Raw genomic sequence first — 16,343 nt, forward strand, 5'->3', positions numbered from 1 at the left:
ATCCATAGTTCGATTTGCTTGAGGATGGATGCCAGGTGACATTTCGTCTCGGGAGTTACGCTGGTAAGGGGAAAGATTATGGAAATGTCAGCGTAAATGTAAAATTTAATTTTCAGGTTTTGCAAAAGGTTCCCTAGTGCAGTCAGGTAGATGTTGAACAGAGTGGGGGAGAGGGGAGAGCCCTGCTGGACCCCACATGCGTTTACCCAGCTGGAGGAATGTGTGTTGTCGCTGTAAACTTGATATGACCTTTTTATAAGGGACCCCTGGAACCATTTTAAAACATTGCCTGAGAGACCGATTGACACTAAGCAGTCTAAGAGGATGGAATGATCGACTAAGTCGAAGGCACTACTTAAGTCGAACTGGAGGACTAGCGCACTTGTGCCCTGGCCGAACAGGGAGTGGAGAGAATCTAGTAGGGAGGCAATAATGGTTTCAGTGCTGTGACCAGGTCGGAATCCTGACTGGTTGTCATTTAGAATGTTGAATTTGTCCAGATAGTTTACTAGGTCTTGATTGACCAGACCTTCCATTAGTTTTGTGAAGAAGGGGATGTTCGCTATGGGTCTGTAATTTGATGTTAGGTTAATGGGTTCCTTGGGGTTTTTTTACAATCGGGGTAATTAGGATTTGGCCTAGGTCCTCTGGAAAAGTTCCTGATAGTAAAAGGGAAGAGAGCCAGGTGTGTAACTTGGCTTTGAAGGTGACCGGAGCAACTTTCATTACGTTAAGTGGGCACTCATCTAGTTTGCAGTGGGAGTTGGTGTATTTTGAGTAGAGTGTAGAGAATTGTTGCCAGGTTGGGATTGTGAAGTTGTTCCAGAGAAGGTCTGCTCTAGGTTCGTCAGAAGGCTGAGCAACTAGGTAGTTCAGATGGTTGGCAGTGGTGCCCGATAGGGAGGATCTCAGATTGGAGATTTTGCTGTTGAAGAACTCAGCTAGGGCTTTGGCTGGAGGAGGGGATTCAGAGGTAGGACGGGTTAGGTCTGAATGTCAAAGAGGTTGTTGACTATTTTGAAAAGATTTTTGATATCAAGGTAAGGGGAGCCGATTTTTAGAGCATAGAAGTTGGTGCGTTTGGATGTTATAAGATTTTTATAGTCTTTTAAATTTGTTCTCCAATTTGTTCTGTCTTTACTGTCACCGGATTTCAGCCATAGTCTTTTGAGTTTCCGTAGTTCTCGTTTAATTGATCCTAGTTCCGCGTCGAACCAAACGTCAGTGGTTTTGTTTCTCATTTTCCTATTTTTAATGGGGGCCATAGTGTTTAGTATATGTGTGCTTGTGCTGGACCAAGAATCAGCTATGAATGAGTCGGGATATGGGTTGGAGGAGAGGTCATAGTGTGACCAGAATTCAGTTGGGTTGATAAAGCCTCTGGTGGATATCATTTTCTTGGTCCTTTTTTTCAGCTTGGGGTAAGATGGGTGGCGTCTTGCTTGCCAGTTAAGTTGAAGATTGCATAGTCAGTGGTCTGACCATAGGGTGTCTGTCCAAGTGGGTAGCTCCCAGAGAATCTTGGGGTGGAGTAGGTCTTTGGAGGAGAAGGTTGCTAGATCAAGTTGGTGACCTTTATGGTGGGTTCTTTCAAGGGACGGTATGGAGAAGTCTAGAGAGGTGATGAGGGAGAGTAACTCTTTCGTGTCATTCTGATCGGCCTGGTCTAGGTGGATGTTTAGGTCGCCGATCAGTAGATTGTAGGGACCTTTAATTGAGTTAGTGAGGAGGAATTCAGAGAAGTTGTCTTTGGCGGTGGGCCATTTCTTGGGAGGAATGTAAAATAGGGTAATGATTAAGCTATCTTCTAGCTGGTCCGATTGAAGTTTACAGGAAAGAATTTCGAGGTCCGTTGAGGATTTCAAGGCTAGGATGGTGGGTTCGAAAGCATCTCTTGTTATGATGGCTAGGCCTCCCCCTCTTCCCCAGGTTCTGGGTAGGGAGGTAATTTTAAACCCAGGTGGAAGGCAGTCATGAATTATGATGTCGTTGTCGGAGATCAGCCATGTTTCGGTAAAGAGGACAAAGTCAGGATTGGTCTCCACTAGCCAGTCTTTAACTAGTTGGGCTTTGTTCATGATAGAGCGGATGTTTAAGTAGAAACCCAGGACCTTTTGGAAGTGAGGGACATCCACTGGGGCAGAGTGGGTGATTTTCCTTAATAATCGGTGAATATTTCTGTGAGGTTTCTTTGATTTGCGAGAGGAAGGAACTGGGATTTGGAAGGGGCCCCATTCAGAGCAGTCAAGAATGAGGTGTTGGGCTGGCCTCTGGGGTTCTGGGTTGGTAAGACGAGGTCTTATGAGGATTGGGATCGGGGAGGAGAGTAGAGCTTTAGTTAACCAATTTTTGTAACAAACCCAAAAAAACATGAGAAATAAGGTCAGGTAGTTTTGTAAGGGGGCCATTATGCAAAGAAAGATGGTGCAGATATTAAGAAATCTTAGTCAGGGATAGATGGAGTAGTAGTCATGCAAGGTACTTATCAGAGTTGACTAGAGGGACTGGCAGGCTGGAAGGATCTCTGGGTTGGTGTTCTCGCTGCTGGTGGTCGGCTCTGGGAGGTGCTGAGTTGTTGGACCTGGTGCGGGATGTTGGAGTCCTTGTGGAGCTTCTCGCGGAAATTGTGGTTGCTCTTGGTTGGAAGTTGGGTTGGTAGTAGTAGGACCGTTGGCTTCCCGGCAGTCGCTTCTTGAAGGCGCGCACTAAGGCACATGCGCCTTTGTCGTGCACCTACCTCGGCGCGCCGAACGGCAGCACGCCGTTGGGTCTTGCCTTTTAGTAGCAGCAGGCTCCCCTGCTGGTTTCGGGGGAGGGGCGGAGCGGTGCTCTCACGCTCCTAAGTCGGGCCCCGAAGAGAAGAAATGCCCGCAGGTTTCGGTGCAGGGCTCGGGCGATGAACTGCTGTTGGGTTGAGAAACATTATTGCACCCTTTTACAAAACTGTAGCGCAGATTTTAGCGCTGGCCGTGGTAGTAACAGCTCATAGTGAGCGTTAGAGCTGCTACTGCCATGGCTGGTGCTAAAAAACGTGTTATGGTTTTGTAAAAAAGGGGGGGAGGGTTATATTAGGTTAACAGATGTAAAGGTGCAGTTTTCTGGACCAAAGTCTTTTTGCCTAAGTTTCAGCTTGTTACTTTCCTAAGAGCTGTATTGCCTGTCATTGCTGTCTTTATATTTACATTTTCAATTTTCTTGACATTTCTCACAATATTGCAGTTCAGTTTCTCATTGCAGTTCTTGTAAATATGGCAAAATCCATTTTTCTGTTCTTGCTCCTCTGTTTTAAGCAACTGATTATAGTGTGTGAATAGCTTCTGATATTATCTATTTCTTTTAATAGATCACACCCATAGAAGAAAAAGCTACGAGTTTCCTGCTATTATGGCTCAGTTTGGGGGACAGAAGAATCCACCTTGGGCCACTCAGTTCACTGCAACAGCTGTGTCTCAACCAGGTAATGAAATTATTTTCATTTACCCTGCTTCCACTGTTGCCCCCTTAAAGCAGTGTTCATTGTGTTGTCTCCTCTCCACATGTTCCTGCATTTACTCTCTGCTTTCCTTTATCCTGGCTCTGTATTCTGAACTCCATAACTAAATTTTCTAGTGCCATAGGGATGGTATTCCCTCCCCAGAACACTTCACTGATCTCTCTCCAACTATATCGGCCAACCTTCAGGAAATGAAATCCTTCACAGAAGGCTATGGTCCTCATCTGCTTCCACAGTCACACACACATACCATGTCTTCAAACTTTCAAGAATTACAAGAACGAGAGGGCATTCTGAAAAATTAAGAGGGGACAGATTCAGAACCAATGCTAGGAAGTTCTTCTTCACCCAAAGGATGGTGGACACCTGGAATGTGCTTCCAGAGGGTGTGATAGGACAGAGTACAGTATTGGGGTTCAAGAAATGATTAGATAATTTCCTGAAGGAAAAGGGGATAGAAGGGTTACTATACAGGTCCTGGACCTGATGGGCCGCCGCATGAGTGGACTGCTGGGTATGATGGACCTCTGGTCTAACCTAGCAGAGGCACTTCTTATGTTCTTATGTTATGTTCTCACTCTTACACTAGCCCACAGCACAGCATTAGAGAATGACACGGTAACAGAATTAATCACCGTTACCGTTCCCGTCCCCGCGGATAACCACGGGAAACCATCCTGTGTCATTCTTTAGTGTCTATCTCAACCTCAGTCCTTCTTCATCAGCATTCTTCAATGCAAGGCTTGAGGGTCACATGAAAATGGTTTCCTGCAGTTTTCTGCAGGGACGGGAATGATGATGAATTCTGTCACCGTGTCATTCTTTACACAGCACTCTCATTTTATTTTTATTTATTTATTCAGTTTTCTATACCGTTCTCCCAAGGGAGCTCAGAATGGTTTACATGAATTTATTCAGGTACTCAAGCATTTTTCCCTGTCTGTACCTCATATTTCCCCTCAACAAAGAAAAAGAAGACCCAATAATCCACAGTGAAAACAATCCACCGATAAAAACAAAAAACTGTGGATACAGATGTTATCCCAGGACAAGCAGGCAGCATATTCTCGACATGTGGGTGACGTCATCCACAGAGCCCCGTCGTGGACAGCTTTTCAAGCAAACTTGATTGAAGATCTCAAAGTTTGCTAGTGCTGCCCACGCATACGTGTGCCTTCCTGCTCCACTAGAGGGGCGCATCCCCTCCTCGTGGTCTTCAGTTCTTAGTTTTCCGTGGAGCCAGAAAGCCCTGTCTCTCTTCTCTGCGTTCTTCTAAGTGCCTTTCTAGCACCGCAGCTTCTTTATTTTGTTCGGGAGTCACTGTGCGGTTTGTTGATTGATCGCATATTTCCTTTCTACAAAAAAAAAATATATATTTTTTGTTGTGTTCCTGCTGGTTTTCCTCCGGCGGGCCTTCTTGGGCTTCGGCCCTGCTGCTAGTCCTTGTTTAGCTGCGTCTGTGTTTTCTTTCTCCCCTGGCCTCTCACTGGGTTCACCTCGTGTGAGCAGAATGGCCGGGCCCTTTTTCCTTCATTGGAATCGAGCTGGCGTAGCCTCGATCCACAGTGGCGTCCCGTCTGCTGTGCCTCGTGGGTTCCATCCTTGGGAAAGTCTCTTCTTTCTTTTCTAGATGCGTTACCTCGGTAACACCGCCAGCTGAGTCTCAGGCATTCCAGGCATCTAGTGCAGTCGTGCCAGCCTCTACGAGACCTTCGAAGCGTGCCTCTTTTCATTGGAATACTCATCCTCGAGGTTGCCCTCTATGGAGCGCACTGCTGCACCTTCATTAGCAGTTTCATTGGTATGGTGCCATCTTATCCCAGGACAAGCAGGCAGGTATTCTCACTAATGGGTGACGTGATTCAACGGAGCCCTGATGCGGACGCTTCTTTGAAGAAAAACTCGAAGTTTCGAGTCGCCTGCACCGCGCATGCGTGAGTGCCTTCCCGCCCAGACCAGGGCGCGTTTCCTCAGTTCTTACTTTTCCGCGGAGCCGAGAAGTCCGTCTTCGACTCTCTGCGCAAAGTTTTCTTCACTTGTGCCTTCTAAGTCCACGGTTTTGGTTTTATTTGATCTTAATTGCTGATTTTCATCGTGTTTTATTGTTTAAAAAAATAAAAATTTCATCGTTCCGTTCGACCGGGCAGGCCACGTGGCCGCAGCCCCGCGGCTTCGATCTTGCAGCAGAGCTTTTCCGTCCTATGTCCCAGCCTATCACCGGTTTTAAAAAGTGTGACAAGTGCCAGCGCGCGATTTCGCTAACGGACTCTCATCGACGCTGTGTTCGGTGTCTCGGGCCTGAACATATTCCAAAATCGTGCCGGCCTTGCTCCACACTCACCGCACGTGCTTTCAAGCGCCGTTGTATCTTGTGGGAATCGCTGTTCATGGAGTCCTCGACGGAGCCATCAACCACGAAGGAACCTTCGCCTTCGACATGATACGCAACTCCACAGCCTACCGCCTCTGCGGCACCGAGTCTCATCAAGCCTGCCTCGTTTGTCCCGGCTCAGACTCCGGCGCTTGCTGCAATGCCTTCCTCAACCTCAGGTCAGGTAACCCAGCAGCCCATTCCCCCAGTAGTGTTAAAAGTGTCCAAGGCGAAGTCCAACCACTCACACACTGCTCAAAGGGAGTGCGAGGCCCGCGCAGGTGGTCCCATTTCAGATGCGGATCCATCCTTGCCGACCTCGTTCCAGACCATGCTACAGAAGCAATTCATCGAGCCCTTTACCACGATGGGGCCTCAGCTTCTTTCCCAAATCCAGCCTGGGCACGTGGAGGCCTCTCACGAGGTCGAGCCCCCTCCAGTACCTCAGCGGGGAACACACTCTCAACAGGGAGCAGAGTCTCTGCGAGTGTCTGGTCTGGCAGCAATGCATGCATCGCAAGGACCAGAGTCTTTGCCCATGCCTCCATTGGAACCGATGCACTCGATGGAAGGAGCAGAGTCTTTGCGAGTGCCGCCATTGGAACCAGTTCACTCGATGCAAGGAGCAGAGTCTTTGTGAGTGCCTCCATTGGAACCGATCACCCCGACTGGGTTCGAGCCTCTACGGCAACCACCCCTGCTTCGATCGACTGCTTCCAGCCCCATCCACTACCTGGGGGCCTCAGCGAAGACCTACTCGCCTCGCCTATCGAGGCCGACCTCTTGACACAGTCCGCATCACCGATGGAGGCACTCCTCCAGGCAGGCCTAGCCTCATCGGAAGCAAGCATACCTGGAGTATTCGCCACCAACTACTACTCCTCCACCGATGCCAGAGCTCGAGGACATGATGGGATCTCTCTCACCTTCTCGATCCATATCCCCAATGGATCCGGAGGCCTCGACCTCATCGAGCCCGTCCCGGGGCCCTGCAACAGCCGACCAATTGTCCTTCTCCTCGTTCCTTCGACAGATGGCTGATGACATGGACATCCCCCTGGATACGGTGTCCAAATTCTCAAAAGAATACCTCGAGACTATACGCCTCCCTCAACCACCTGCGGAGTCCCTCAAGCTTCCCTTACACAAGCTGCTGGACCAGACCTTCTCACGGTGCCTCGAGACACCTTATTCGATCCCCGCAGTGCCGAGTAAATTGGACACCAGATACAGCACTGTCCATCGTAAGGGGTTCGACGGCTCGCAGCTCTCCCACCAATCCCTTTTGGTGGAGTCCTCACTGAAGCGGTCCCATCCCTCCCAGGTCTACACCTCCGTCCCACCTGGTAGAGAGGGAAAGACCATGGACCGGTTCGGCAGGAGAGTTTACCAGAACTCCATGATGGCCTTGAGAGTTCTGAATTACAACTGCCACTTCATAACATGTTTGGAGTTTCTTTTGTCCGTACTTCAGAAGTTTATGCCCTAAGTGGATCCTAGGGCTCAGTTTGAGTACCAGGAGGCGCTGGCCTCGTTATCCCAACTCCGGGTACAGCTTATGCAATCCTCCTACGATGCCTTCGAGCTTGCAGCTCGGGCCGCAGCATGTTCGGTGGCTATGCGCCATCCAGGTCACTCCTGCTTTGCAACAGTTTCTTCGCTGGTGGATGCTATCCTCCAATCTCTCCAGAGGTTTGTTGTTCCAAACCCCTGCCATCAGAAAGTCCTCACAACCGACTCGTCGACTTATGCCTGGGGGGCTCATCTGGACGGCCTCCGCACCCAGGATTACTGGACCAGCACGGACCGCCAGTGCCACATCAATCTCCTGGAACTCAGGGCGATCTTCAACGCTCTCCATACCTTTCATCATCTCCTTCGCGACCAGGTTGTCCTCATTCGCACAGACAACCAGGTCACCATGTACTATGTGCACAAGCAGGGAGGCACGGGATCGGCCTCCCTCTGCCAAGAAGCTCTGAAGGTGTGGGATTGGGCGACTCGCAACAACACCTTCCTCAGAGCGGTCTACATTCAGGGGGCGGACAATGCCTTAGCAGACAGCTTGAGCCGTCTCCTGCAACCTCACGAGTGGACTCTCAACTCCACGCCCCTTCATCACATCTTCTCCCTGTGGGGAACGCCTCAGATAGACCTCTTTGCAGCCCCCCACAACTTTAAACTATCTCTCTTCTGCTCCAGGATCTACACCCCTCAGCGCCTCGAGGCAGATGCATTCCTCCTGGACTGGACGAATCTCTTTCTATATGCATTTCCTCCATTTCCTCTCATTCAAAAGACTCTGGTCAAGCTGAAGTCAGACCATGCCACCATGATCCTGATTGCTCCACGGTGGCCCAGGCAACCTTGGTACTCCCTTCTACTCCAACTCAGCAGAAGGGAGCTGTACCTTCTGCCAGTTTTTCCATCTCTGCTTACACAGCATCAGGGATCTCTGCTTCACCCCAACCTGCAGTCTCTACACCTGACAGCTTGGTTCCTCTCAACGTAACCCCTCTACAGTTTTCCCAACCAGTGAGGGACTACTAGACAATGCTACCACCAGAAATGGACTAGATTCTCTGTTTGGTGTGTCTCTCAGCGCCAGGAGCCTCAACACTCCTTCTTGTCTTCGGTTTTGGACTATCTTTTGCACCTGTCTCATTTTGGCCTCAAGTCTTCCTTGATTTGAGTCCATCTCAGTGCAATCGCTGCTTTCCATCAGCCTCTTCAAGGGAAACCTCTGTCTCCTCATCCTGTGGTTTCCAGATTCATGAAAGGACTGTTCCATGTCAATCCTCCCCTCAAACTAGCCCCAGTGGTTTGGGACCTCAATGTTGTTCTTTCACAACTTATGAAGCCTCCATTTGAACCTCTTCACAAGGCTCACCTGAAGTATCTCACTTGGAAAGTGGTGTTTCTCATTGGCCTCACTTCTGCCCGAAAAGTCAGTGAGCTACAAGCCTTGGTTGCGGACCCACCTTTTACAGTATTCCACCATAACAAGGTGGTTCTCCACACGCACCCAAAATTCCTTCCTAAAGTTGTCTCAGAATTTCATCTCAACCAATCCATTGTGCTTCCAGTGTTCTTTCCGAAGCCACATTCTCACCCTGGAGAATCTGCCCTGCATATTCTGGACTGTAAGCGTGCTTTAGCCTTCTACTTAGAACGCACCAAGCCTCACAGAACTGCTCCTCAACTTTTCATCTCCTTTGATCCGAACAAGTTGGGACGTCCTGTTTCTAAGCGCACCATCTCTAACTAGATGGCGGCTTCCATCTCATTCTGCTATGCCCAGGCTGGATTGCCCCTTGACAGAAAAATCACAGCCCATAAGGTCAGAGTGATGGCAGCTTCTGTAGCTTTCCTCAGATCAACGCCGATTGAGGAGATTTGTAAAGCTGCCACTTGGTCCTCGGTTCATACCTTCACTTCACACTACTGTCTGGATACTTTCTCCAGACGGGATGGACAGTTTGGCCAAACTGTATTGCAAAATTTACTCTCCTAAGTTGCCAACTCTCCCACCATCCCATTCTAGTTAGCTTGGAGGTCACCCATTAGTGAGAATACCTGCCTGCTTGTCCTGGGATAAAGCAATGTTACTTACCGTAACAGTTGTTATCCAGGGACAGCAGGCAGCTATTCTCACATCCCACCCACCTCCCCTGGGTTGGCTTCTCTGCTAGCTATCTGAACTGAGGAGACGTGCCCTGGTCTGGGCAGGAAGGCGCATGCGTGGTGCGGGCGATTCGAAACTTCGAGTTTTTCTTCAAAGAAGCGTCCGCATCGGGGCTCCATTGGATCACGTCACCCATTAGTGAGAATAGCTGCCTGCTGTCCCTGGATAACAACTGTTACGATAAGTAACATTGCTTTCCGAACCCTCGACGGACTTCAGCTGAGTGACGTCGACTGGGGCTTTGTGCCTCGACATTGACTGAGGCGTTGTGCCTCGACGTCGCCTGGGATCGACTAAGGCTTTGTGCCTCGAAGTCGACTGAGGCTTTGTGCCTCGACATCAACTGAGTCTTTGTGGCTCGAAGTCGACTGAGGCTTTATGCCTCGACGTCGCCTGGGGCTGTGTGCTTCGACGTCGACTGGGGCTTTGTGCTTCGACGTCGACTGAGGCTTGTGCCTCGACGTCGACTGTGGCTTTGTGCCTCGACGTCGACTGTGGCTTTGTGCCTCGACATCGACTGTGGCTTTGTGCCTCGACGTCGACTGTGGCTTTGTGCCTCGACGTCGCCTGAGGCTTTGTGCCTCGACGTCGACTGAGGCTTTGTGCCTCGCCGTCGACTGAGGCTTTGTGCCTCGCCGTCGACTGAGGCTTAGTGCCTCGACGTCGACTGTGGCTTTGTGCCTCGACGTCGAATGAGGCCGTGTACCTCGATGTCGACCGAGGCTTTGTGCCTCGATGTCGTCTGGGGCTTTGTGCCCCGGGGTTGACTGCGGCCTTGTGCCTCGACGTCACTGGAGGCTTTGTGCCTCGAAGTCGACTGGGGCTTTGTGCCTCGGCGTCAACTGAGGCTTGGTGCCTGGACATCTACGACGGCTTGTGCCTCGAAGTCGACTGCGGTTTTGTGCCCCGATATTGACTGGGGCTTTGTGCCTCGACATCGTCTGGGGCTCTGTTCCTCGATGTCTCCGGCTCCTGTCAGTGATTCGAGGATTCCCAGCTTTATCTTCGATTCATTCCGGGCAGACGTGCCGGATTCTTGTAGTACGGAGTTTAGTCTCCTAGAGGAGACTCTCTCCCAGCTCCATCTCTATTTGCTCTCGCCATGCGTCATCTCACTTGGCACAGCGTGTGACTAGGGATCCGAACCTCCAGGATCATCTTGCCACTCTCACTTGTTTGGGTACTACGCTTCTTGATGCCTCCATTGAGGCGGCCATTAACCGCCTGTCTGAACGCGAACGGTCCTTCGCCTCTCTGGTGCGCCTTCAGCCGCATACCTTCCAGCCCGGTGGTATAGAATCCCTCTCCAGAGGTATCCTCCGGATACCACTCCGTCCAGACACACGCTTGCCCTCGAGTTGGACTCTAGTGTGTGTTCCCCATCGAGGCGGTTGCCGGCCTCTAAGGGGTCTTCTTCGAAGCCGGTAGGGGATTTTTCCTTTGCCCCATCTTCTCCGAGGCTTCACCAGCTGATCCCTCGGATCCCGGGGTCTTCCCCAGGCCATCTTGCATGGGGCCGTTCCTCGACGCCCCCAAGACACCTTAGTCGAGCCTCTTCGGTCTCCCATTCGTGGGACTCTGAGGCCCCGGCTTACTATTCAAGGGATGTTTCTCCCTCCTTCTCAGCTGCACCCAGATCTCGGTCAGAGCTCCCCTGGATGATGAATCTTCTTCTCGGAACTCCTCCTTCTTTCTTTTCATATCTGACATGGGCAGGGCTTTGAACTTGGATCTTCAGTCCAAATCCCACTTTACCCAGGAATACCTGGCGGAAATGGGGGTTGACCGTCCACCCCGCGAGGTGCTTCGACTGCCTTTGCACCAGGTTCTTCGGCAGACTTTTCTCTGGAACCTTGAGACACCATATGTGATCACAGCTATTCCCTCCAAATTGGAGTCCCGTTACCGGACAATCCTGGTTAAGGGGTTTGAAAGTGCTCAGCTTTCCCACCAATCCTTGGTGGTTGAGTCTTCCTTGAAGTCTTAACACCTCGAGGGTTTACGCTGCCATCCCTCTGGGCAGGGAGGGCCTTGCGATGGACAAATTTGGTTGCCATCTTTATATAAACTCGATAATGGCAAGTCATGTCCTTAACTACAGTTTTATCTTCACGTCCTATCTTCGGTTCTGTGTGGATGCCCTCGTTCCGGGAGGTCGTACCAGAGCCTCAGTGTCAGGAGTTTCGTCTCATTGAGGAGACCCTCTCCCAGCTCCGCCTGTATATGTTTCAGGTGCCTTACGATGCCTTCGAGTTGTCCTCAAGGGTCACAGCCTTTGCGATCACAATGCATCGCCTCGCTTGGCTCCGGATTGTGGATATAGATCCGAATCTACAGGATCGTCTTGCCAATCTCCCGTGTGTGGGTCATGAGTTCTTCGATGATTCCATCGAGGCAGCCACAAAGCGTCTCTCGGACCACGAACGGTCCTTCGCCTCTCTGGTGAAACTTAAATCGAAGGAACCCCGAATTGACAATATAAAATTCCTCTCCGGAGGTACCCACAAAAATCTACTCCTGCCTTCTCTCGGCCTCCTTCGAAGCGGCCGCAGCAACGTCAGACTAAGGCCCAGCTGCCAACCCCGGCGAAGACCGGGCCGTCTTTTTGACAATTCCAGTACGAGCCTTCGGGCTCCCTTCCTCCTGGAGCCTTCCCTCTTTCACATCGGGGGTCATCTTCATCATTTCTATGCCCAGTGGGAAAATCTTACCACCGACAGTTGGGTGCTGTCTATCATCCGGGAAGGGTACTCCCTCCACTTCAGTCGCGTACCCCCGGACCTACCTCCAAGAGAGTTTCTTTCTGCTCAGTCTCAGCTTCCTCTCCTTCTGCAGGAAGCTCAGGCCCTTCTTCACCTTCGAGCAGTCGAGGAGGTTTCAATGGAACAGTGGAACTCCTGATTTTATTCCCAGTACTTTCTGGTACCCAAGAAAACGGGGGATCTGCGTCCAATCCTGGACCGCCGTGCTCTGAACAAGATTCTGGTCCGGGAACGATTCAGAATGCTCACCCTCCCCACTTTATATCCCCTCTTGGACGAGGGAGACTGGCTGTGCTCACTGGACCTCAAAGAGGCACATTCCGATACACCCGGCCTCTCGCCGGTATTTGAGATTCCGGTTGGGGGATCTCCATCTCCAGTATTGTGTTCTTCTCTTCGGCCTGGCAGCCTCTCCGAGGGTTTTCACGAAATGTCTGGTAGTGGTGGCTGCGGCCCTGCGCCTCCGCGGCCTACAGGTGTTTTCCTACCTCGACGACTGGTTGATCAAGGCGTCCTCTCGCGCCGAAGTCCTGCGAGCGACGAATCAGACCATCTTGCTCCTTCGGAGTCTCGGCTTCGAGGTGAACTTTCCCAAGTCTCACCTCTGCCTGTCCCGGTCTCTTGAGTTCATCGGAGCGGTCATGGACACGATTTGCCTCCGCTCCTTCTTGCCTTGGCCTCATCAGGAGGCCCTTATCCGTTTGTGCCGGAGGGTGACCCATCTGCCCTTGGTGCCGGCTTGGCTCATGATGGACCTCCTAGGTCACATGGCCTCTACGGTTCACGTGACTCTTTTTGTCAGACTTCACCTCCGTATTCCTCAATGGACTCTGGCGTCCCAATGGAACCAGGATGGGGATCTTGCCTCTCATCTCATTATCGTGACACTTTTGTTGAAGCAGTCTCTCTGTTGGTGGATGCTCTCTTCCAATCTTTCCAGAGGTTTTCTGTTTCATGCTCCCCCTCCGCAGAAGGTCCTCACGACGGACTTGTCAACCTATGATTGGGGGGCTCATCTGGACGGTCTACGCACCCAGGGTCTTTGGTCCCGTGCCAACCGCATTTGTCACATCAATCTTCTGGAGCTTTGGGTGATTTTCCTCGCTCTGAAAGCCTTTTGCCACCTGCTTTGCGACCGAGTAGTGCTGGTTCGCACGGACAACCAGGTCGCCATGTATTATGTCAACAAACAAGGGGGCATGGGGTCCAGGTTCCTGTGCCAGGAGGCAATGCGGCTTTGGGCTTAGGCCATCCGCTGCAACATACAGATGTTTGCTCGTTGGGGGACACTGGACGTCGATCTGTTCGAGTCCCCCCTCAATCACAAGTTGCCCTGCTTCTGCTCCAGGGTTTACACCCCTTCCAGGATCGAGGCAGATGCCTTCCTTCTGAATTGGATGAACGAGTTCCTGTATGCGTTCCCTCCATTCCCTCTGATTCTGAAGACTCTCGTCAGGCTCAAGTCTTCGCATGCCATCATGATTCTGATAGCTCCTCGGTGGCCCCGACAACCGTGGTTCTCCCTTTTGTTGCAACTCAGTTCCAAGAAGCCTCTTCCTCTACCTGTTTTTCCTTCTCTGCTTATGCAGAGTCAGAGTTCTCTGCTTCATCCCAACCTCCAGTCTCTGCACTTAACAGCTTGGTTCCTCTAGACTTAATGCCCTCGTTCCAGTTCTCCCAGCCTGTGCTGGATGTTCTGGAGGCGTCTCGGAAGGAGTCCACTTGCCAATGTTACCATCAGAAGTGGACCCGCTTTTCTTCCTGGTGTGCTCCCCGACAACAGGAGCCACTGTCTGCCTCCTTATCTGCTGTCCTTGACTATCTGTTGCACTTGTCTGGCACTGGACTCAAGTCCTCTTCGGTTCGAGTCCACCGTAGTGCTATTGCTGCGTTTCATCAGCTGATTGACGGGAATCCTATATCTGTTAATCCTGTGGTATCCCGCTTCATGAAAGGCCTTTTCCACGTTCATCCGCCCCTTAAACCTCCTCCAGTGGTTTGGGATCTTAACATGGTCCTTGCTCAATTGATGAAACCCCCGTTCGAGCCGTTCTGTTTCTTATTGCTCTCACTTCTGCCTGTCGGGTCAGTGAGCTTCAAGCCTTGGTTGCGGACTCACCTTTCACTGTCTTCCACCATGATAAGGTGGTCCTCCGTACCCATCCTAAGTTCTTGCCTAAGGTTGTTTCTGAGTTTCTCATCAACCAATCCTTTGTTCTTCCTGTGTTTTTTCCGAAGCCCCATTCTCACCCTGGAGAAGTGGCTCTGCATTCTCTTGATTGTAAGCGTGCGCTGGCCTTCTACTTGAAGCGCACTGCTCCTCACCGTTAGAGAGCTGCACGGGAACGGGGACGACGGGAATCCCGCGGGACCTGCGGGGATACCGCGGGTTCCCCCTTCGGGTCGCGGGGATCCCATGGGGACGCCCCCTAGGGTCACGGGGATCCCGTGGGGATGCCCCCTAGGGTCGTGGGGATCCCGTGGAGATGCCTCCTAGGGTTGCGGGGATCCTGCGGGGTTGAAGCAACTCGAGCCGCGAGGCTCGTCTTCTTTCTCTTACCTGCTCTGCCGCAGCACACAGCCGACCGGAAGTCTTTACCGATGTCAGCGCTGACGTCGGAGGTAGGGAGGGCTTTGCTTAAGCGAAGGGGGAAGGGGGATGGGAATGGGGGGGAGTAAGGGGGGTTGATATGGGTCATAGGGAAATACATTTTGGAGGAATGATAGAAATATGTATGAAAATATAATTGTGAATTCAGTAGCATAATAACCAAATAACTACTCCTGAAGTTTATAGGGAAGGGCAGGGACAGAAGGGATTCCTCGCGGGGACGGGTGGGGACAGAGGGGATTCCTCGCGGGGACAGGTGGGATTCCTCACGGGGACGGGTGGGGACTGTTGGGATTTTGGCGGGGACGGGTGGGATTTCTGTCCCCGCGCAACTCTCTACTCACCGTTCAGCTCCCCAGCTGTTCCTCTCTTTCGATCCTAATCGTTTGGGTCGCTCTGTTTCTAAGCGGACCATTTCTAACTGGTTGGCCACTTGTATCTCCTTCTGTTACGCTCAGGCTGGTCTCTCCCTGCCGGGTCGAGTCACGGGCCACAAGGTCAGAGTGATAGCGGCGTCTGTTGCTTTCCTCCGCTCAACTCCCATTGAAGAAATCTGTAAAGATGCTACTTGGTACTCAGTTCATATGTTCACCTCGCATTACTGTCTGGATGCTTTCTCCAGGCGTGATGGTCATTTCGGCCAGTCTGTTTTGCGAAATCTGTTCTCCTAGATTGCCAACTCTCCCTCCATCCCATTCTAGTTAGCTTGGAGGTCTCCCACATGTAGAGAATATGCTGCCTGCTTGTCCTGGGATAAAGCACGGTTACTTACCGTAACAGGTGTTATCCAGGGACAGCAGGCAGATATTCTCGCAACCCACCCACCTCCCTGTGGTTGGCTTCTTTGCTAGCTATCTGAACTGAGGACATGCTGAGGAGACGCATGCCCTAGGCAGGGCGGGAGGGGCATGCGCGCATGCGCGGGCCAATCGCAAGCCTGAAGGTCTTCGAGCAAGTCTGCTTGCGAAAACGTCCACTAGGGGGCTCCATTGGTGACGTCACCCACATGTAGAGAATATCTGCCTGCTGTCCCTGGATAACACATGTTACGGTAAGTAACTATGCTATATGGCAGGGGTGCTCACACTTTTTGGGCTTGCGAGCTACTTTTAAAATGACCAAGTCAAAATGATCTACCAACAATAAAATTTTTAAAAAACACAACGCACACTGTACGCATAGAATTGTTAATTATCATTCCTATTCCGGGGGTTTTTCAAAGAGGTCAAAGCAGATGACTCTATGCACTGTAACAACCATACAAAATAGACAAATACCCACCCCCTCCCTTTTTACTAAACCACGATAGCAGTTTTTAGCGCAGGGAGCTGCGCTGAATGCCCAGCGCTGCTCTCGACGCTCATAGGCTCCCTGCGCTAAAAACCTCTATTGCGGTTTAGTAAAAGGGGACCATATTGTAA

General features: G+C 51.2%; 1 protein-coding gene across 4 annotated transcripts in view; it reads left to right on the forward strand.

Annotated features, from left to right (window-relative positions):
* The window catches only part of CCAR1 (cell division cycle and apoptosis regulator 1), a 309,834-nt gene that overhangs the window by 34,023 nt on the left and 259,468 nt on the right, over positions 1–16,343 (forward strand). For 3 of the 4 annotated variants that reach the window (XM_033940771.1, XM_033940773.1, XM_033940772.1), the window contains exon 2: positions 3,344–3,457. In XM_033940771.1, the coding sequence (XP_033796662.1) occupies positions 3,385–3,457 (73 nt within the window). In that variant the 5' untranslated portion in view covers positions 3,344–3,384. Of the gene's footprint in view, positions 1–3,343; positions 3,458–16,343 lie in introns of those variants that run through there. The other variant, XM_033940774.1, reaches the window with a different exon arrangement.

This window comes from Geotrypetes seraphini, chromosome 4, assembly GCF_902459505.1.
Source record: "Geotrypetes seraphini chromosome 4, aGeoSer1.1, whole genome shotgun sequence".
Lineage (NCBI taxonomy): Eukaryota > Metazoa > Chordata > Amphibia > Gymnophiona > Dermophiidae > Geotrypetes > Geotrypetes seraphini.